Source organism: Syngnathus scovelli, chromosome 12 (genome assembly GCF_024217435.2).
Source record: "Syngnathus scovelli strain Florida chromosome 12, RoL_Ssco_1.2, whole genome shotgun sequence".
In the NCBI taxonomy this organism is placed as follows: domain Eukaryota; kingdom Metazoa; phylum Chordata; class Actinopteri; order Syngnathiformes; family Syngnathidae; genus Syngnathus; species Syngnathus scovelli.
Genome location: NC_090858.1, coordinates 3,397,868 through 3,420,857, shown reverse-complemented (window position 1 = coordinate 3,420,857; position 22,990 = coordinate 3,397,868). Strand labels below are relative to the sequence as shown.

The 22,990-nt window shown below is 43.1% G+C and overlaps 1 protein-coding gene across 8 annotated transcripts in view; it reads right to left on the bottom strand.

The window, feature by feature from the left end:
- marchf8 (membrane-associated ring finger (C3HC4) 8) overlaps nt 1-22,990 on the bottom strand; it is a 27,042-nt gene extending 4,052 nt beyond the window's left edge. The window contains exons 1-5 of one of the 8 annotated variants that reach the window (XM_049736257.2): nt 22,446-22,990; nt 16,079-16,296; nt 5,444-5,494; nt 2,402-2,481; nt 1,340-2,101 (exon numbers count right to left, since the gene is read on the bottom strand). In XM_049736257.2, coding sequence (XP_049592214.1) covers nt 1,340-2,101; nt 2,402-2,481; nt 5,444-5,494; nt 16,079-16,183 — 998 coding nt within the window. In that variant the 5' untranslated portion in view covers nt 16,184-16,296; nt 22,446-22,990. Of the gene's footprint in view, nt 1-1,339; nt 2,102-2,401; nt 2,482-5,443; nt 5,495-8,543; nt 9,130-16,078; nt 16,297-22,445 lie in introns of those variants that run through there. The other 7 variants (XM_049736259.2, XM_049736260.2, XM_049736262.2 and 4 more) reach the window with 7 other exon arrangements.

The following is a 22,990-nucleotide window of genomic DNA, read 5'->3' as shown; positions in this document are numbered from 1 at the left end:
TCATAGACTTCTTGATCCGCTTGAGGGAACACCCATCCGTGACCCATTTTTGATGTTCTTGGAGGAAAAAAAAGATTTTCTATATGCTCTGCCTAATTGAGACTATCCTGTTTCGAGTGAGAATAAGAAGACCGCCATTTTCAGCCTACAAAAGAATGTCGAATGCATTCGGTGTGTTTGAAATGACCTAGTGCTTTGGGAGGCAAAGTGAAAATGGAAAAGCGGGAAGACATTTAAAAAACAAGGTTAAAACACATACTAGACATATCAAGAAGTTAAAACAAAGTAAAATAAATGACATTACATTTTGGTGAGCAGTTAAATTTCTGTGTGGGATAATAACCACAACAAAGAGATCTTTGACGTCTATAGCCGTCAATGGTAGTGAATGAGTTAAGGTAGCTAAAAGGCTAAATTAAGCTAATTTTGTATTTGACTATTTATCCATCCAATCTACATATATGCTTCTGAATCTGAAGTCTGTTAACCATCTTTTCATCCAGCCAACTTTGCTAAAATGAAAGCGGAGGCATTGTGAGTGGAATCAGCTGCTCTTGCTTGCAGCCACCTGACAGGAAACTGCCGCCACATGCTGCTTGTTTGTTTGGCTCTGTCCAGAGACGACAAAGCCAATTTGACGCCGTTAATCCACCGCACGATCCGCTCGGCTTCCTCGTATTTGTCCACGAAAGGCATGGCTGACGTTAACGTATAAGCTGGAGGCTGCCGTAAAAGGTATTGATTGAAAAAATACAGTATAAATGATGAAAGACTTCAATTTTTTTTTCCATTCAAGTTGACTTTGCCACCAGGATGACATCACAAAAACACAAAAGGGGAAATGAAACGGCGATGAAGTACAGGGGGAGGTTCCTCGGTTTACGGCCAAGTCATAATTACAGTGCATTTTTGGATTACTTTGACACTTTTAAGTCATAAATATGAATAAGCTCTATAGAAATAAAAAAATGCATTAATATTCAAATGTCCTCACTTAGTGATGTCACTGATTTGGCCACGCCTATTAAAGGCAGACGCCAACATGACCACACATCCAAATTTTTACCTTTAATCCAATCTATTAATAATATTTCTAATATATATTTTTTGAGTGTATTGGAAGCGCTGTAAACCGTCAAGGACCCCCCCCGGAAAAGACATGATGGGTAAACATGAATGATGACCAACGAATGTGTGTGTGTTCGTGTGTATGCACGAATCTATCAGCCAACCGGAAGCTTCTACTACTCCACTTGCATCACTGGGACCGGCGTTGGCTCTACCACGTCACAGGAGGGGGCGGGCGGCCATGTTTGACACCATCCAGAGAGTCACCCACCTGCAACAGTCGCCTGCCAGCGAAAAGGGCGACATCGGTTCCGTTTTCTCCGACATAGGGGACGGGCAGTGGTCCAGGTCGTTGTCCTCGTCCATGTAGCAAAGCGGCGCCAAATGAATGCTCTTCGCCATCTCCTCAGGGGCAAACTCCAACTCGCTGCCTTCCGTGATGGCGCTGGAGGACTTTGGCAGGCTCGACGCCGTTGACGATCGGGAGAAGGGGAGGAAAAGGCGGAGGAAGTTGGCGCTGGGGGAGGGGTGGAGGTGATCAGGAACAGGAGGAGGTGGTGGTGGTGGAGGTGGTGGAGGGACGGAAGGGCTCAGCATGTACTTGTAGTTGTTGGTAAAGGAAGGGACCAGGTGGGTGTGCGCCGAGACGTCCCGACTCAGCTTTGGACCGCCGTTGACTCCGGCGTCCACCGTCCTCAGTTCAGAGTCGTCTAGAGGCTGGGCGGCGTCCCCGGCCTTGGTCTCCAGCTCGCTCTCGGAGCAGGTGCGGTCGATAAAGTGCAGGCCGCGACACAGGTTGTCCACCCGCTGGCCCACGTCGTTGAGCGACGCCGAGAAACGGAGCGGGCCGTGGGGGTGGCCCGCCCCGCCCAAGGTGGGTCGCAGCAGTGAGAGCCAATCCCGCTGTTTGGAGGCGGGCGGCGAGTCCGTGCAGACGGTGGTCACCGTGACACCGCCGCGACCTTCCGAGCTTTTACCGTTAGGAGCCAAGAGAACCACTGCGGTCTGCTTCTGACGCTCCTCATCTGCACTGCTTGTGTGTGCATGTGTTGAATGTGAATGGCGTGCGACACAGAGTGGTGAAGGACAGCAGGAAAAGGGGGAACGGGAAAGGCCGAAAAACAAAAAGAGACACAAATGGACATTTGAGAGAAATAAAAAGGTTTGGGGGTACGGACAATGACAACGTGTGGCACTCAATGACCCATTTTATGAAAAAAAAAAACACAACCATCTTAAATTGACCTTAAATTGTAATAACACTATTCACCACTAGATGGCAGACCCCAAGTCTTCACCAGGTCAATACCGACATCCCCGACGTGTTTTGTACCTGCAGATGTCTTGGCTGGAGGGTGAAACGGACGTTCTCGAGAAGCTGCTCGGCGCGTTGACTGAAGTCGGACTGCCGGCCTGAAAGCGACAACAACTCTTTAATGTCGAGTCGGCAAAGCGTATACATAGACAGCGGATGAATTATTCACGTTTACTTTCATCTGCGCTTGTAGATAAATATATAGCTGAGAGATTCATGAATAATACAGTAAATACCAGCCTTTATACCACTAAATAATTTTTTCGATTCCACTGCCATTTTGATAGATGATGACTAATCAAGGAGTCTAAAGGGAAGAGCGTGTAAAACGTCTGAGATTTACCGGATTCACAGAAAAAAAATTATGTGTTATACATTTTATACAATATATACATTTTATGATGTCATATGTGACTCTGCGATTCTAATTTTATTGCGCTTTTTGAGGACTACCACTAACTGGACCGCATATTGACCCAAAAAAAAAAAATGGGCCAGATCATTCATGCGTGAAACTAATTAGCTATTGATTTTATCTCCAACTGCGCCGACATTTTATAGCTGGCGGCTTGGCACTGATCGATAGACGTGTCGCTGTTGTCATGCTATCCGCCCTTCAGCGTGCGCATCAATGACATCCTTTCATATTTACTAGCTCATGAATCATATAGCATCTCACTTTTGCTCGGGACGAACGTGCTGTCTGGACCAGAATGTCATTAAAAACTCAAGTTCAAAGTCCGAGGTTGACTGAGCATTGGCGATTGTTGTCACGTAAGGGAAAACTTGACAACAGTTCCTGCAGCTACTTGTTTTAAGTCACACTGAAGCTTGTCCAACCACTTTGACTATCTTAAGCCAATACTTGCCAGAAATTCCTGCTTCCTGTTTCTATTGGCTACCCGCGAGTTATTTCCTCATTAAAATCCTCTTATTTGTTTATTTACACAACATAAGACAAAGTTCACATCCCATGGACGTCTGAGCCCCCGGGGTGATCTCAGTCATGCTGTTACGCAACAGCGGCTATATTTAACAGCGACAGGCGGACAACGCCGTCGCTTGAAACGACTACCTGGGCGCCAACATGACACGAGTGGCCCCGTTTGCGTCGGCTGGGAACATCAAACGTGCGGACGGGTCGTCATGGCGTCGGACCCAGTTTGAGGGGGGGGGGGGTTATGGTATGCCCTTTTAGCGGTTATTCGATATTCTTGGTATAGGCCACTAAGTTGATTCTGACTGTATCTGGTTTCGCAAGTGGTTTTAAGATTTAGCTGCGGCTTTAATAAACATCTCAATTAATTAATGAGCATAACGGCATTATGTAAGGTGCCTTCGAAGCATAAATCCCCCTTCCAGGGGGGATGCCACCTGCTTAACGGGCAATATGTCGCTCGGTTCGCTAATGAACCGAATAAAATAGAACGGAGTCGTTCCTTACAACCACGGCAACGCTTTAATGACAAAATTTGACGAGCAGGTGATTTCGCAAATGGTTTTGATTTGACTGGCCGAGCATTAACACGCTGGAGCCGCACTAAATCAGGATCCAGCAAATCAGCTCGGACAAAAAGAGGCAATCAAGAGCCGCAAGAGTGACATGCATCCAAAGCTGCTTAACAATTACAACAAAAAATTACATTTTTAGTATATAATTCCAACAGTAATTCCCTGCTTACACATAATTAAAAAACTTAAGAACTGAATTTGAATAAAACGTAATCTAATACTTTTCAGAACCATTAAATCCACAGGCTTTTTTTTCCACCTCGATTGACTGCCCTTAAATAATTTAATACTCCTCACTGGAAACGACTATATTCCACCCATCCATTTTCTACCATTAATGCTGCTAGAATTAACAATTGGTGACATGTCACTGTCGTGTCTCGTCAGCAGAACCCATGAGCCCGAAAACCGTGCCCACTAAACTCTGCAAAACAATTTGAATTGGGAGAGCCAGCGCCAGATGTTTGGCCGCAGCTCAACACCCGCCTACTGAGCGCCGGCTCGCCTACTTTGACTTTATGACCAGTGTAATACTTTAATTCCAGCCATCCTTGCCTATCCAAAATCATCACACACACACAAGCCAGGCTCCAGATAAGCCTCCTGACCTAGCAGAGGACAGAGTAAGCGGGGAGCCTCCTACATTTTGATAACATCAATGCTAATTGACATTAGCCTGTCTATGTCTTTTCACATTGTTTAGCATTAAGCTAGCAGACCTTCACTGTACTCATTGTTTTCAAACGCCTTGTTGTCATCATCTGTCTATGAAATATAATTATTCACAACTTGTATTTTTCACTTATTTCCTCAAGCCTGTCAAATGTGACCTTTCCCCACACGAGCTAATAAAAAACAATATCATTAAGGCGAACGCCATTTCCCCGGAGAGAAGGAAAAAGCAGCTGATTGGCAGATGTGTATTTCGATTATAATCAATAACTGTCAAATTTCAGCTCAGGCTCATCGTCATGTGACACATAATTTAGCCTGAGGAACCGAGTTGCATCTCAGCCATTAAGGTTGAGTGCGACCGTTAAGTGATCATGTGGCGTCGTCCTCGCGTTTACAAGTCGGGAGTCGCTCGTGGTCGGCGTACTGGCGTCGGAACGCTAAGTGACCCTGACACATCTCAGAGCAAGTAAAAGGTTGATCCTCTTAGGAGGCTCAGGAGGATTGCGAGGGAGGGGAAAGGGAGAGAGAAAATAGACCGAGGTCATTAGACGACAAGTGCGTACGCTGAGGTGGAAAAAGCAAAATATGTCAAAAATAAATAATACAAAAATAGATACCTCCCTTTTCCGCACTTGGGGAAATCAAATGGGCAAGTCCTTGGACCTACTTCACTTCAGATGCTATGCTAGGCTAACTGTTGCTAACCAGACAGCAACACCAAAACATGGCGATTTATTAATTAAAGTGTCAAGTGTTTTCCTGAAATGCTTCTAACCAGCTAAAATGAGCTTACACTTGAGTTAACGAGCCGTCTGTTGCATCTCAAAAACCTTTCAAAGCATTTTGCTTTGCAGTTATTTGTGCTCCTCTTACCTTTGATATATTGCTGGATCTGCTCGCCGAATGGCCTAGAGGTTTTTCGTTCTAAAAAGAGAAAAAAAAAAAAAGTCAATAACAACTCTCTCAACAAAAGGGTGCTGTCGATTGTTATCATTCAGACATAATGAGAATTGAACAGCAGGAGTGACAATAATGTGTTGAAAATGGAATGCTTGACTAGCTTGGTAAACAAGTGATTAGCATTAGCATGACTGCTTCACAGTTGGAGTAAAATGGAGGCAACCAAGGCACTGTGGTATAAAAAAAAAATATGTGGAAGCTGGAGTAGACCACTAATGTTTCCATAAAATTCTTAGTTGGCAAATCTATTGACCATATACATAAAAATAATGGGGAGGAACAAAGTACAAAATGACAGCAGCTAACCATGTATCGCTTGTTTACTTGAAAACCAGTTCTTCTACTTTTACCAGTGCCTTTATTTTAAACAAAATGTGTACTTTTCTTAAGTACACAATGCGGCAAGCCACGTAGTGAGTGGAAGAGAACACTCGGAGAGTTTGGCGCAGTCAAATTGTGTTTTGGAATCGGTAATGATCCTCGATTCCCTTCTTGCTACTTAAAGTCGCTGATGAAGAACCTCCAGCGCTGCCGCTGCTGAGCCGCTTGTAGCTCTGGCGTTAAAGGGCCTTGCACGGCTCCTTAATGACAAGTCAATCGCGGTTACATAACGTGCAGAGTTCACACGGGCTTCCAAAGAGATTTGCAGACAAACAAATCTTTACCGCGGCAAATCGGATCGGCGGATGTTTGGCGCGGCACGTGGGAGTTTGCTCTTGTTTACATCGCCAACTGCAAGTGATCAAGGCCTATGTGGGGGGATATATTTATTTTTTTGCACAAATGCATGTTTTTCAAAATCAAAACGTCACTCACATGCTAATAGTTAGCACGGCGGATGCGTGAGGGGAAATTCAATTGACGAGTCAACGACAAGAGCGCTACTAGCTTCTTTCTTCTTCATCATGTTGATTTCTGCGTAAATTCATTATCTCAATGAGCTGGGTTCAAGTGAGGCTCTTGTTGTCACTCCGTGTCTGCTTCCAGTCAATTAAAAAAATAAAAATAAATTGGTGACGCTTGCATTTTGGTAATAGGCTCCAGCCTCAGCCGCAAGCTAATAAGGACAAGCGCCATCGAAAATGTTAGCATACGCCAGTTAATGGCAAAATGTTACTTGAAAGGTTCCTTGGATTTTTTTAATGTCACCACAAATAAGCTAGCGTATTTTTTTTTTTTTTCTAACAGACTAACTGGTAACAGGATTACATTCCGAAGTTCATTGGACAATTCCACAGGTAAATAATAGCAACCAGAGGAAGGCACTGAAGACCATATCGACTCATTCTTCCTTCATTAGAGGCCACACCGAGTAATATCGAACACCCCAGACAGGGAGTCGAGACGTTTCCCGTCGCCCCGCCGTCTGTCTCTCTCTCTCTGGGATGAAAAGCAGCACGACTCGAGTGTACGGCCGCAAGCCAAGAAAGCAGACACACGTGGGACGTTTTAAATATGCAGGTTAACAGACATCAGACTAGGGTGAGCCATTTAGAGAAAGAGAGACTATTTTTTTGAACCGACAAAAAAATGGATGCCTCCTCCAATCTCGATTAAGGCCAACAACAATGTTGGACATATTGTAATTACATCAGGACACGGACTATTTTCAGCCTTCTATCTTCGCTTCAGGCAGAACAAGAAGCTGACATTAATGTCTGCAGTAGCCTCCATCTTAATAACAGTGAGTGGCCCTCTATTGACAAATAAAATGCTAACAAAGATGGGAATCCGTTCCGGGACTACTTTATTGGCCGCACTTGGACGTCACCCCCTTGAACACAAACGTGGCTGATTATTTATGACTTTTGCCAAGAAGTCAAGCAACAGATAATCATTCTGGACTGTGTTAATTAGCTCTTATTACTTTGTGCACTGTTGCTATCCTGGTGATAATCAAGCAATTACAGGCTAGCAGCATGAGAAAAGATGCTTACATAATGAAGAATCGAGGAGAAGGAGTCAAGCATTAACCGCTTACAACGTCAAATATTAAAATGCAATTTTAAATTCGTATTCCAGACACTAAACAGGTGCTAAATAGCTCTTAGCACTTAGTCGTATTAGCTGTTGGGAGCATTAAGAAGACGATGTTCTGGTCAAATGATTTAGCAAAGTGACTCACAGCGTTTTTATGCAAAGTGCCACCTTAAAAGATATTCGGAATTTCGAAAGTAGCACCAAAAAGCCCGACATTAAAATGTAGCAACGTAGCATGCTAATTAGTTCAACCGTTAAGTGTTGTGGTGCTATACGCAAAAGTATTGATTATGCCATTAACCGATAATTCTGAGTTGTGACTTGGTCAATTGTGATGCTCAGTCTTTGCGAATCTTCCTATTTCAACAGGTTTTTTAAAACTGGGCCCTGACATGTGACTGACTTAATCTCTGCCTCCTCCCCAGCTGTGGATTTGACACAAAGCTGTGATTTGGTGCATGATGCGATATCCTAAGCCGGGAGCCAAAAAAAATATAGTTCGGCTGAGTTCATTTAGATGTGAATCTGAAGTCCAAAACGTTTTATATTTTATATTCAAATACGTGAGCGTGAGTAGAGGCACAAATTGAGTTTTATTCTTGGCCCAGAGATCCCGTTGCATTAAAGTCGAGACTTCGGATCATAGGGCTAACATGTTAGCAATTAGCATGTATGTTTATTTTTGTCATTTCTTGCCACCGACTGCTTCGAACCCCAGTTGGGCATCAACATAATGATGGAAAAGGGGCCCGAGACGGCGGTACCCTCACTAACTCATCCGAGCACCCCGCACTTGCTTCACCCTGAACAAAGAGGGGGGTGGGGGTGAGGGCATAGGGGGGTGGAAAAAATGGGTCACGCTTTCATACCGAGGAAACAAACAGGAAGACAACAACACAGAGCTGCTGATGCTGGGGGGAAAAAAATTAAAACACCAGATTTGTGGACCAGGAGGGCCTCAACATAGCGGCCCCCATTTTTATGCCCATCATATGATGACCACACAAAAGACCAGAGACAGCAAGCGACATACCTGGATCTTAATTTTCCAACAGGAATTCATGACTGGATCCCGAGGCGCACCTTTCTCACCGATGCAGACAAAGGTTCCTCCGGGAAAGGGGAGTGAGTGGGGGTTACATGACCCCCCCCCTATTAAAATCCTCGCAGAGAGGACGAGAAGGAAATCCTCGGTAAATACGGAAGTGGAGCTCGCGGCAACAATGGCAGCCGTCACCGTGGCGACTGCAGATACGGAGGCACCAAGCACCCCCCCCCCCTCCCGCACCCCTCAAAGAAAATCAAAAGTTAGACGGGAAAAATGAATAAAGAGAAACGGCTGGCCTACATTTTTTTGCAAACAGAAGCTGAGCTGCTGCTGCGGCTGCTGCTTGTCCAGACTCACTCTCAGCTGTGTATACACACACACACTCAGCCGCACAATCTCTCAATCCGCCGGCGTAATCCCATTGGCCGAGCAGATTCTTCCTCCAGCTGATCTTCATGACATGGGGGAGGGGCATGGAGCTGTTCAATCATTCATGAGAAGGGAGGCGGTGTCCTTTAAATAGACAAGCCTCTCCCTGCACGCTGAGCTCAACCTTAAATTACCCACACACACACACACTCCATCCCTCCATTTCTCACTTGCACCCACGTGCACCACCTGAACCTCAAGACAAAAAAACAAAAAGCCAAACTAGCTACCAGGAGCTTCTATCCGTATTGACCCATCAGACACGCCACGTCGTTACTACCCAGGCTGCACCACGGCAAGCTTGCGGAACAGTGGTTGCAGTTTCTCAGCTATATTCCAGGAAAAAAAAATAAAAAATTAATTAATTCGTTCATTCATTCATTCTAGAAGCTTTAGTCATTATTCAGGATTTTTTATACAATAGACTAAAACAGTTCAAAGTCCTTTAAAAATTCCTACATTTATAGTTTTAATACAGTTTGAGGTGATACAAAAGCTACAAAAAAGCAAAAATTTTTACATTAACCTTGTCTTCTCCGTCAAAAGAAAATATTTTTCAAGACATGCTGTACTGAGGGTTATTTAAAAAATAAATAAACCAACTGTTTTGGTGTTTCTACTGCGATAGAACGCAATATTTTGTGTGTTTTGACAAAATAATCTTAAAAGGGCTGGCAACATGGGGAACATCGAATTACAACACACTGCTCCCCATTCTTACCGGCGACCCCGTGACATCATCGATGACCTCCGAACGGACATTTTGTTTACTAATTCCACCCTTTGACACAGATGGCCTTGATAAACACGACTATGGAACAAACAAGGACGCCGTGTGCTATCCGCAAAAGGAAAATATGAATGCGCTGCTCCCCTTTCAGAACGTACAGCAAAGCCCGATTGGCCGGCCGCCGACATCAGCGCCGTATCGCTCCAGGGTGACTCACTGTTATGGAACAGAATGGAAAATAGTGGCGGCAGGGCAGACAAGAGTGCGTGTGTCCACTCTGTCGTATCTGTTGGTACTAAACGAAATGTGGCTTCAAATCCACTTCTGTTATCTCTTTGGTCACAGTTGAGCTCGATGTACTTCAACGGTAGCTAAATGCTAACCGCTCCAAATGAGACCGGCACTTTGCAGGCTCATAAAAAACATCAGCGCCATCAACATTGTGAATGTGTCGAGATGCAGTGGAAAAACGATAAAAAATAAATAAAAGCGGGGATGGCTTAATTAAACATTAGCTGGCCGTGAATAATAAATTTGAAAAAAGTGATTGATATTCATTGCGGCTATTTTTTTAAATAATTCATCACCTCGCCGACCTTGTTCCTGCAGTATTCGTTTCGATGGGATGCCACAAAACTACTGGATAAATATCGCCAAGGTTGAACACAACCAAAAATATTTTCCTATCTGGGGAAACCAAAATGCAGCTTACCAAAAAGACTTATAGTAGTGAAACTCTTCTTTGGTTTAGCGTTTGGATAACGGTGGGAGATTTTTTTCCTGTGCGGTTCTGGCGGCCGTACTTCACTTGATGTGCTCGGCCCCTTCCCCATCCACGTGCGACGCGGCAGGAAGGACCTCACACCACGCCCGCGTCCATCCAGTCGTCACCTGCTGCTTAACAGATGGCCCGCCAGAACCGTCGACAGACGGGTGGGCCGAGCGTGCAAATTCACTGGACGTGCGGTGGAAACAAAAACGCTTCCTCTTTCGCCCTCCTTTCAAACCGGCCGATCAAGATTCTCAGCATGCGTAGGATCGGGGGAAGCGCAAGGTCACAAAACATCCCATCCTGCATTTAAAGCATTCGTCATCAAACGAGTCAGCGTGACCTCGGCGGAAACATCCCGAGTGTCTTCCGGGACATTGTGTGGTTTAAATAACTCATAACAGAACATGTGATTGTGGGATGAAAAGGTTTCTGGCGTTTGATAACGGGACAGAATCTTCAGAGCAGAACACGACCAAAACATGATGTTCAGACGTGAAATGCAAATGAATGTACAATCTTAAGAATGTGGACATGAAGACGAGTCCTCCCACTTTTGAAAACCTCAAGCGCAATTTTCTCTTGGCTTCCAGATAAAATATAGTCCACGGCAGCAGTGGTAATTTGCCTCATGTTACAAAGCTCATGCCCAGAATTGACTACATTTACATTTTGAAAGCCTTGGAAAAATACTCAACGTCTGAAATTTGGGAAGTACAATATTTCGGGTTTAATTAAAAGTTCTGGTAATTACAAACTGCAGACTTTTGAGACAGGGAACGTTTCTTATCTGCATTAATGCCAAGGGGATAAACTCATTTAGAGATTGATTGACACTCGGTATACAAAGACTGATTCTTTTTGAGCGCCACAAAAAAAATGTGGGTGAATTAATTAGTCGGCTCCGATTGATTGCCTGGCAACGAGTTCTAAGTCTACAATGTGTCATCCATCACCCTGAGTCAGGTTGGAAAATAGAAAACTGATTTGACATATTTTTTGAGCACCACAAAATTTTTATTTCATGAGTCAATTAATTAGTCCGCTGCAATCGATCGCCTGGCGACAAATTCTACATGTTCATTCATCTCAATTCTCAAGCTTGGGATTTAAAGTGAATTTTGATTAAAACTTTGGCTCTCCAGTTCTTCAACATCAAAATGGAAGATGCTGTAAAAATAATCTCCAACTCTCACCACAGAAGGTGACCTATAACACTTGACTATGACCTCCTCTACCTCTCGAGGTAACACGAATCGTCTTCATCACTTGACCTCAATCTAAAAACGAGGCACGGCCTCCAGCGCCGACATCTCGACCGAATGAAAATGTTTCCATTCCGGGCTTCTCTCGTTTTTTTGACCTCACGCAGCCGTGGTCAAGATGCACCCTTCAGATACTGACAAGTTCGCCTCAGACCACGGCGAGATAGAGACCACCTCGCTTTTACTCTTTCAAGAACTGGCCAGTGATAAAATCTGACTTCACTTTGTGACATTGTAGAAAAAAAACAACAACACACAAAGCCGCATTTTTAACTCTACCCTGAAGCCAGTCACAAGTAAAACAAAAGCAAAAATGTCGCTGCGCGAGGAACGCAGGAATAAATCTGTGCACCCTCAGGTCGTCTCTGTACAAGAACAGGTTGACCGTTAAGCCTCACGCTGACGTCTAACGAGCCAATTCATTGGCAGTTAACCGACACAGAAGAGGGGGAAAACCAGCTTAGGCAAAGAGGAGACGAATAATTTTTCATATTTTAAGTTCCGGTGGTGTCACCAAAAGATCCAACTGACAACCTTGAATTTAAAATGGTGCCAAGCGTTTGTTCCATCAAATAAAGTAGATGTTAAAAATTGTCGGGCAGAGCATATCGGAAGACGATGAGGTTTGTGGAAACTTTTCTCACCAGTCAAAAACGTTGAGATGGATTTTCTTCCGGGTAATTTAGCAAAATATAATAGCTATCTTGCTAGCGAAAGCGAGCTATTCATTTTACCGTCAAAAGAGCCTGTCGGTGCCATTAATCAAGTCAAGTCAGTATCTGGATTTCCATCACGTCATTACCCGTTGGACTATAAATTACGGCTGACGAAATCTATCTCGGATGACACCTTGATTTCTCAATCGCTGTGCTAAATGACAAAAGGGTTTATTTACTCGTAAAGTGACATCACGGGGATGAAGGTCTACGCTCATCACATTCATAAAGCTCTAAAAAGGGGCAAACTCCCAATATCGGACATTACGGAATAGCAAGAGAGCAATTCCAGAGTGGCGCACATCCAAAGAAATGCATTTCAGGCCTTGGCATGGTCCCATCACCCTAGCAAAATGAGCACTTCCGTGTGCCGGAGCACTAAACGAATGACCGGCAGTCGGGTTAAATTGAAAAGACACACAGGAGTAGATAGGGAGCAACTCGGCAAAGACCTTGATGGATGGTTACCATAGCGACGACAACGACATTAACTCACCCTGCTGCTTACATATTATTAGGGAAAGTGGCAGCCATTGTGGGAGAGATGAAGAGGTGGCAAAAAATATGCACGCAAAAAAATATTTTTTTTTTAAAAAGTCAGATTGGCGTCGCTGCGGGCGGAATGACCTGAGACGGCGGTTAGCAACCCAGAAATCAGCTCGCCTCGACGCTGTCACGGGTTCAAACAGATTCATCAGTCAACATGATGGAGCGAGCGATACGGATATTACAAATTGACTTCACCTTGGTCCTGCCGAAAAAAGACATCATTCTGATTCAAATGCTTCTGCGGTTGCCTGACGACACTAACTGAAGCAAAAGCTGATGCATTCCATTTGATGGATAGCGAATTTATCTCAGCAAAGTTCCTGAGCTAGCTAAACAGATGTAAACTTTACAGTAGAGGTTTTTATTTTTTTAAATATATGCACAGTTTTACCCTTTTAACAGCTCCTGTGAAGAAATGCTTCTAATGAGAGTCAGAATTTCGTTGTGCCCTTTTGCTGTAGTACCAGGTCATGCCACAATATGCCCCGGCTGAGGTTGATGGAAAATATGAAGTCTAATTAAGAGCAGTGAAAAAAGGTAGAGGACTCCAACTAAACTCAGTCTTCGTCCTTTATTGTGTATATATCTTTTTAAAGTTATTGTGAACCGTAACATCGACGCTAATTTCCGTTAGCATGTCTTTTGTTGTTATGGTAGCATTAAGTTAGCAGACTTGTCAGGCAAAAATTACTTGTCAGAATATTTTGATGTTTGAATACATAATGGTACGGATAATAAACCCCGTTGTCTATGACCGGTTCCTGGTTGTGATTGTACTGGTTGTAATTCCACTGTCGGCCAGTAGATGGCAGCAGGCAAAATTTGAAATAAGTGTAAAAACAGGGATGTACGCCTACTTGTAATTAAATCCTCTTTAATCCTGTATTTTCCACCTGGATACAAATGACAGCTCTGATTCATTTTATAATGTGCCAGACATCATTATTGATGAATATTCTGAGATTATAAACCCCCCGCAAATGAAGGTGGGATTACATTTCCTCACATTTCTCTTATAAAAGCCATCCCTCGCAATCCGCGATGACGTCCGGCCGCCGCCACGCTGTCTTCCACACTTAATTAGCTTTTTAGCTCTTCAACCTCAAGTGGATTTAACGCGGCCGACTTGTGCAGAGGAGGCCCGACAACAGACGCCAGCTGACGCCACCTGTTCATGTCGGCTCGTGGGAGTCTTACCGCAGATGCGGCAAACAAAGTCTCCGGTAGAGAATTGAATGCTCAACACAAGCCGTTGAGTAGAAAATGTCCAATAAATGCCCTGAAACTATATATTTACAGTATATAAAAAAAAACAATGGTGGAAGTGAAAAGGAAAATCACAGAAATGCAATTTCACCTTGTTTGCATGTCATGAACGCTGCAGTTTGTTTACAAGCAGCGAGGCAAAACGCAAATTATTTTTCAAACGACAAACTTCCCGACTGACCCGCCCGACCTTTTGCCCAGCGCCGACTTCATAGCCCCTGTAATTCTTCCTCTCTGCAAAGCAGGGCTTATCAAAACTGCCAGGCGCTCATAGAGGACGACCAAATTATTCGCTGAGGCTAACCAATGCAAAAGAACCCTTTTTTTTTCCCCCCTTGGCGCTAAGACCACAGATGAGCACAAGATTTGGAGCTTGACAAATGAACTAGAAAGGAAGTGGAACACTCAAAAGTTTTCATCTGAATGAGCTGCCGACGCCCGGTGAATTCTAAGTAGGGGTTATGTTGGCCAAGCCAGCCAGATGGGCACATGCTGAGTGACTAAAATATTTGGCGTTAACACACATGTATACACACAAATAAAAACACAAAAATGTAGGAACACATCGCACACAAAAACAACACAAGCAAAAACACACACACACACCACAAGTGCTCAAGCAAGAAGAGTAAGTCTCCCTATTTTTAAGCACAGAAACAAAGCAAAGTGCTAAAGCAATATGTGCAACAAAAGCCGGCAGGCACAGGTGTTCTTAAGAGCCCTCTCGCATATGCTACCTTTCATTTCCCCCCTTTCCCACCACTCCGACTCTTTTGCCACGTCTCAAATTTCGACAACTCCCCGATGATGAATTTGTACTTTGAAAAACGTTGAATGAAAAAGACGTCGTGTTCTGGCAAATGAATGCCGCCCGCTCTTTAATTTTTGCGGCGACGTTCATAATCACTGCGCTCGAGGCAAACAAAAAGATGCAGAGTGATAATTAATCATTTAGGAGCAGAGGTGAGCTATTCATCTCCCAAACGGAGCTTGGTCTGCATGACTGGAAGAAGCGTGCGTCGTTTCACAAAGCCCAAATCGAAAAAAGTCAAAGTATGAACCTCTGAGGCCATTTTTTTTTTTTTTCCAAGGACATAGTGCTCAAACTCACCCCCCCCAAAAAAATCATAAGGACACATTTTTAAAGCAGAATACCAAATGTCTCCCAGTCCAAGTATTAAAACAGCACATTGAAAGCACAGGCAATTGTGAAAACATAATGACAAAAATAAAAAAGTTAGACGCCGTCAAATTGAAGCCAAAATGGGCATTTTGCTGCCATAAACAACCGTTACTAGCCAAGCGTGAAAATTGTATAATGGAATAAACATATTAGGTCAAAAGGCTTTAAAGTTGTTATGAAAACAAAATGAGAGAGAACAGAACTGTTTTGTGTGTGTGTGTGTTGTTGCTCTGTGCGTCAAAGTAACAGTTTTTAAAAGTTATACAGGCATAGCATTTATGCTAATTTTCATTTATACAAACCTAGCATAACATTTATGCTAATTTCCAATACAGTAAACCTGTCTAGCTAGCTGTTACACATTTGGGTGCGTCAAAGTAACTTATTTGAAAAGTTATACAGACATAGCATCTATGCTAATTTTCATTTATACAAACCTAGCATAACATTTATGCTAATTTCCAATACAGTAAACCTGTCTAGCTAGCTTTTACACATTTGGGTGTTAAAAATTCAGTTTGTGTTTTACCATGTTTGTATTTATATAGTCTTCAATATTCAAGTTAATAAATATATCACAATTTTAAATATTGTTATTTTTCCACAACCGTACCTGTTTGTCCTTGTCTTTAGCTTTCCCGGCTCCTCCGCCGCTCGACAGCCGCGACGAGGTGACATCGCGGGGGATGACAGAAATTTGGTGCAGTGGCATGTTCATCCCAGCAGAAGTGGCCGAGGCCGGCCGGGAAGGGACCAACGAGGGGTGGGACGCTCACACGCTCGCTTCTTGTCCCAACGCCGAATCAACGGGCATGATGGTTTGCGACTGCCCTGCGAAGAACCCAAAAGAAAAAAATAAATGGACAAATCTTATTTATTTACTGTACTGCAAAAAAAGTCTTGAGGTCCTCGAATATTTATCCCCGCAGTGATTTAGCCGAAAGCAGTAAATAAGATGGATAGAATTCTCCTTTTGATAGACTGGAGAAGCAATTTCAGAGAGTTCCCCCTTGCCCTTCCCCGTTTCAAATCCTGGCCAGGGTCAATTGTGTCCCCGTCTTCCCCGGCGTTCTGCTCAGCCGCGCTCTGACAGATCAGACCTGAGATAGGTCTGCCGACATGCTCCTCCACTTGTGATGTGCACCCATGCGAGTGTCTCCTACAAGCCGCATTTAAGATCCCACAGATGTCTTCCTGGCAGGTTACAAAATAGGCCATAAGTGCTATAAAACGATATTCTCCACAGGAGAGGGGACTGGGTGGGGTTCTTCTGAGACTTATTCCCATAGTAAATAAACAGCAGATGCTCAAAGCAGGCAGCGTTATTGAGACCATAAAGAGCAAAGTCATTTCGTTCTCACCAAGTCCACAATCTTGTTGTGAGTTTAGACAGACGGTGATTTCGCTGCTTGACAAGAGGCTTGGAATAAATTTGCATAATTTTGTCCTTTCAGACGCAGACAGCAGCACTAACAAGTCAATATTCAGAGTTTTTTTTCCCCCCTTCAAATGTCAGAATGTATTTTCCTAATAAACCTGAACAACATCCTCTCGAGTCGACGCTAATGAAGCCCACTTAGGATGTAATTAAGTCGCGCTGGTGGAGCCGGGAGAAGTTGCGGAAGCGGGTGATTTCTCCATGACAGGACGCTTTTGCCAATTTGCATTTACAAAAAAAAAAAAAATGGGAGAATCTGTTCTTCTGCCATTAAAGATTCATTTTGATATGGCTTGCAAAACAGAAACACAATGTTGGCCTCGGTGAACACACTTAAAAGTGGGTCAACTAAAGTTCAGCTCGTTTCCCAGCTCGCCACTGAAATGGATTTGACATCATGTCCTCAATTCAAGCCGTCAAATATGCCTCGCATCAGTTTGACAGAATGCAGCCGGCATCCTCATTGTCCAAGATATATATATATTAAAAAAAAAAAATTATATTACAACCTGGATGCCTTTCAGTCACTGTCATAATGCATTCTTATCACGTTTTGTCATGTTGCCTAGCAACCAAGAGACTCTAGGAACTAGAAAAAAGGTACAAATATTTGCATGAAGATCAAGGACGTACATATTTGCAAGTTCATACAGCACATAAAATAAAAAAATGAAGTTTGTCCACCATTTTCTCCTTGTGAATCATACGAGTAATTTCTCCCATTTTAGCCCTTAATTAGCGCATTGCAGTTCTACAATCTTTTTTTTTTTTTTTTTTAATGCAAAGTCTAAGTTTAATGAACCATTTCCAGCCTGTTTTGACGTCTCCTCCACATTTTTTTATTTTGGTACTTTTGCAATCAACAGAGCAAACAGGTCTCACTTGCACGCACATCGCCAATGGCACATTTAATCCGTTTTAGATTCATTTAGATCTAGCATTGAAGCGTCATCGTTTGTTGACTTTATAAACGTGAATTATTTATAACATGTCGGAGAGAAGAAGTGCGAAAAAAACATTACTGATTTATCACATATTCCAGATCATATTAATGTAGTGCAGTGAAGTTGTAGAACATGCAGAACCTGTATTGTTCTCTTGCTCCAAAAAAAAAAAAAAAGTGCTACGCTAACAAAAATCCAGAATGTGTGAGACTAGAAAAAAAAGCTTTTCTTGCCTTGTGACATAATTTATGGCAAGGAAGCCAAGTAGGTGTAACGGCCCACAAATTTTTATCACTGCATTAAATTCCCTTTCAAATCAGTTCACTTCCATTTAGAAAAGGGAATTCCTCTCGAGCTGTTGTAATTCCAAATATTCCACACGGGACGCTTACACGTTCCAACACAGTTGCAAGAGAAAGAAAGATGCCAGGAATGTTCAATTACAGGTTCAGCTGGCAAACAAGGAGAGCATTTCTCCAGGCTATGCATTGTCGGAACAGCAAACAAAGCCTAAAAAAAGTGTTGGCTGAATGCCAAAAATGTCTCGTTTAAATATTATAAATTAAAATGGCTTCTTAAAATATAGCTCAAGTTCAAAACAACTCGTTTAATTCCCTTTTGCTACAAATTACACGTCGGCATCCCGGAACATGTTAATTAATTCTTACATAAATCAATTTTTTTTTTTATTTACATCAACTCTTGTTAATTTAAATGATTCATTCCTTGAATTTGTCAGTCAACGTCGTGGAGAGGCGATGAGGCTTACCGCGTCGTTCCGTGACACGCACTTTGTTAAACCTGCGAGGGACATTAGGGTAAGGGAGCGTGGCACGTTGTTCATTTGCCACGTCGGTGCACCAACGAGTCTTCATTTCGACGCGCGGCAACCGCCCCTCAGCATCCGCACGCAGCCGAACGGAACCGGAGTCTAATTGGGTTGACAAAGCGAGGCCCGCCGTCCTCTACGGGGCTCGCCTCGGCCGGCCGGGTTAATGGGGTTGGCCGAGAAGCTGCCACAAAAAACACGCAGCGACAACAAACTCTGGTGCCCGAGAGGCAATTTGAATTAAACACAGCTTGAACGGGACGTATTTGTCTGCAAGAACTTCAAATGCCTGGCATGGTTCAAGGAGAACTTCTTAAGAATGGAATTCGGTGTTTAAAATCGCACGACTAAAATGGTAACTCAACTAGGGAGTATGTTCAAGTGAGTTGAGGAGCTTCATTTAGACAAAAGTAGTGCTTTGGTGTCTTCTTGACCTATGGTTGAATCTCCAAAAGGTAAAAGTAAATGCTTTGCCACCAACTTGAACTGTTAGACCATCGAGTTTTGCTGCCATCTTGATGCAGAGATGTTAAAGTGAGGTGAGGAGCTTCATTTAGACAAATGTAGTGCTTTGTCGCCAACTCGGAGCATCTTAATATGGCGGCTCTTTTGAAAAAAAGTTGAGGAACATTTTGATAAAAGTCATTCAGGTGGTTCCTTTTGCCACCTCTGTTCCCAGAATTAATCCCACAACTAATTTAGAAGATTAAATCCCTTAATTGGTTCGTTTGACCAAGATTAGATGATTGATATATCCTCCGACGTCCATCCCGGTTCCTGGCGCCTCGCTTTATTCATCTAATGCGTTCTCAACGGACTCTATCAACTTAAATCAATTGTGTGGGAGGCTCTTATGTTCTTTTGTTGCCAGCCCTAAGAGAGCCGCGTGATGGTCTAATGATGTCATCGAGCGCCACCGCTGCCTGCAGAGACGCCTCGGCCCAGTTCCGCTGAGCCGGCAATTCTGCGCGCTTTGATGGATGGCCGACGTCCAAAACACGCCCCCTCCTCGTTTTATTGAAATAGAGACTACGTTGTGAAAAATCCACATTGTGTGACTTTCTTAGATTTGATTAAGTTGTTTAAATGTAGTGCGATAAGGATGCTAGCTTTGTTAGGCTGTCTTTCGCCTTTAGCATTAGGTTAGCATACTTTTGGAAGATCTGCTTGCTCTCTTAGAAACTGCATATCGGGAAAAAAAAAAAGCTCAAACCAAAGTTGCACTGTTATCAATCTAAAAGTTCTATTGAGCGTAATCGGAGTAACATCCAGATTAAAACACAAAACAGGAAGCGTCACAAAAATGGCTCCCCCCCCCCCCCCCTCGTTGTCTTTGTTGGCAGTATCCATTTCCTGACTCCTTATGGAATGCAATCAATAATATTTGAGGGATTAAGCAGAAGAACGGAGCGACGGGGGTGGAAGCAGCCGGCTAAGAGATGCTGAGCCAGCCAGACGACATTTTCGAGATTTGAGGGCGGAAACAAAGAGGAAATTTGAGTTTTGGACAAAATGAAACCTTTGGCGTATGATCTAACATTTCATCTCAATGGAGGGCTTTCAGATATGGAGGTTTGTCATTCTTTTCAGGAATTATTCGGAAACATGTCAGAGCAGATGAAGCATGGAAATTTTGTCAAACTGACAGAAGTAGCGGACAATGGAAGCTGTCAAGCTTTCTTCCAACCTCGCAATTATTTCGCTCCTGAAAAGACAGAAGCCTCAAAGTTCATTTGCAAGCTCACAGTCTGTCATCTGAAGCTCAATGATGTGACTGGAGATCATGAGTGGTCATCTTCACCTCGCTAACTGTGCGCCACTCATTGACTAATCTAGTATGATTGCTACGTGCACTGAGATACCACAAGATGGCAGCACAGCACCAGTTCTTTCTAAATAAAGTGCCTCAATTTAACATCAACATAGTTCATAGGCAGCAATATACCACAAGAGGGCAGCAAAGCATTTTTTGATTTAAATAAAAGCTTCTTCATACAAGGTATCAAAACACTACTTTTATCTAAATGAAGCGCCTCAATTCATTTCAAAGCACAGGTAGTCCTGTTTTTGCTTCGACCTAAGCACATTTTTTTGAGTGAAGATTTTGAAAGAAAAATTACAAACCAGGTGAATTTGAAAACTGATTGTACTAAAAGCCATTCAGAATGTTTGCCTGGGATATCCTCAGCAGAATCATAATTAATAATAAAAGCAATTTCAAGAGCGCCTTCTGCAACGTGTGCCCACTCATGATCAAGATTAAAGACGTACCCGTAAAAGTGCAACAAGGTGAAAGCAGCTCTCAAATAAAACCACATTTTTTCTTCCCTTACCACTCAGACTACTTGAGCAACCCAGAAGCATATCCACTTATACCGACAGCAATCTTTGTGTGTCTTTTATTGGAAAAAAAAAAAAAACAAGATTAGCGCACTAGCAGCCAATCTATATACGCTAATCCCAAGTGATGCAAGATTAGTCATGTGTAAGGAGGCATGACGGAAACAACAAGAGCAGTCGAGTCAAGACTATTTTTTTTTTGTGACTGAACAACTATAATCTCAAAAGGAGGGAACAATTTTAAGTTGTTTATATTTCTGTGCATTTCCAATACTCGAAAATTCTGTACACTTCTATGTCACTTGTAATAATTACACAAATGTAGTTTTTACACGAGGTGACAAGGACACACTAGTAGCATTAAAGTTTGCTGGTAAAGTTTGTTTTGCATGCAAGTGGGCCAAAATTGACCTTGGAGGAGACACCACACAAACACTCTGCATGCAATGTGGCACATGCGTAACCAACGGCAACGGCAATGATGTAACACAGATGACAGTTGCACAATCACCCCTTTGACTACCATAGCAGACTAAGCCATATGTTTTTTCTTTTTTTTTTTTTTTAACAGCGTCTAACAAGTGTCTAGAAAAGTACGGCCCGTTTAAAAAGGATTAGGCCAGCAACTCCGACACGCATGGCACACGTCGGGAGGAAAGATGATCCCTCCTGCCCGGCGCTGAAACGCGAGATGCGCTCTAACAATCAGCTGGAAGCCAAAGTACACTCCATTGATTTAACCACACACTGTGGACTCATTCTCTGCAACACTCCCTATTAGCGCCCATCCAAAGTGTATGGGGACCAACAAGCTAAACAGTACTTCAGTCTGGGCAGCTCAAACATTTTGGTTGTGCCAAGATGAAGCAGGTATTGCCGTAACATCAACAAACAGGACTATAAAAAGAAGTACATGACCAAAAAAACCCTATGATGTTTATCATAGTCATTTTTATAATCATCATTTCATAGCATTAAAGGCTTTATCACACTGCAAAAAATAATTTAATCTAAAGTCACATTTACTGGATATGCGTGTCTGCCCTGCATCCCACCAGGGACAGCAACTGAGACCCCTCCACCCTCCATCCATCATCCTTCCTTCCTTCCACTCACAGTTTGAACGAGACGCAATACAAAGAGTTGTATGGGAAAAACTGCAGTGCATCATTCTAGGGGGGTGTTCCTAATAATTTGCAAGACGTCAAGCCTCCTAAACCACCACAATTTTAATTTAATGCCTCAAATCGGCGAAATAATTTGAAATTGTACTGGATACAAGTGTACCTAATGAAATGTCCAGTCATGTCAATCGAATGGGGGAGCCTCTAACAATATTAAAAAAAAAAAAAAACGCAATACAGCAACATAATACTTTTTAATTCTTTGTTATCAAAACAATGCAATATATCATCAATAATGTTCCTACCTTTATTTCCCACGGAGATACTCGATTAATATCCCATCACTAGCGTCCCTCCGTCCGGAACCGATGGACCGACAAACCGACACGAACGTAGCCTTCCTCCTTCGCCTCTACCTCGGCGTTCCGGAGGTTCGCCGCGCACGGTCCTCTTGTCGTCACAAAGTCCAAAGAGGACACTGGGCGTCGCGGTTCGTGCGTGGCAGTGATGTTGTAAGAAATTCACGTCAGTCGCACGGTTGTCGAGCACCAAGGAGTAGCTGCGTGTGTAGGCGCGTCACCCACTTCCGCGTTCACGTGGAAAAGACGAAGAGGAGCAAGAAAAAAAAAAAAAATCTCTAAGAGGGTAGACGGTTCCAAATTAGTGGGGATGATGAAGCCCCCCCTGTCCAAAAATTAGGAAGATATCTTTCCGTGTTTTTTTTAAATAATCCACGCATACAAAATAAATACTAAAATAATTTAACTGACGGGAACTATATATATTTACTTATAAAATAAATGTGAGCAATGTTCAGCAACATTTCAGACACAAGCACCCCAATGAGTTC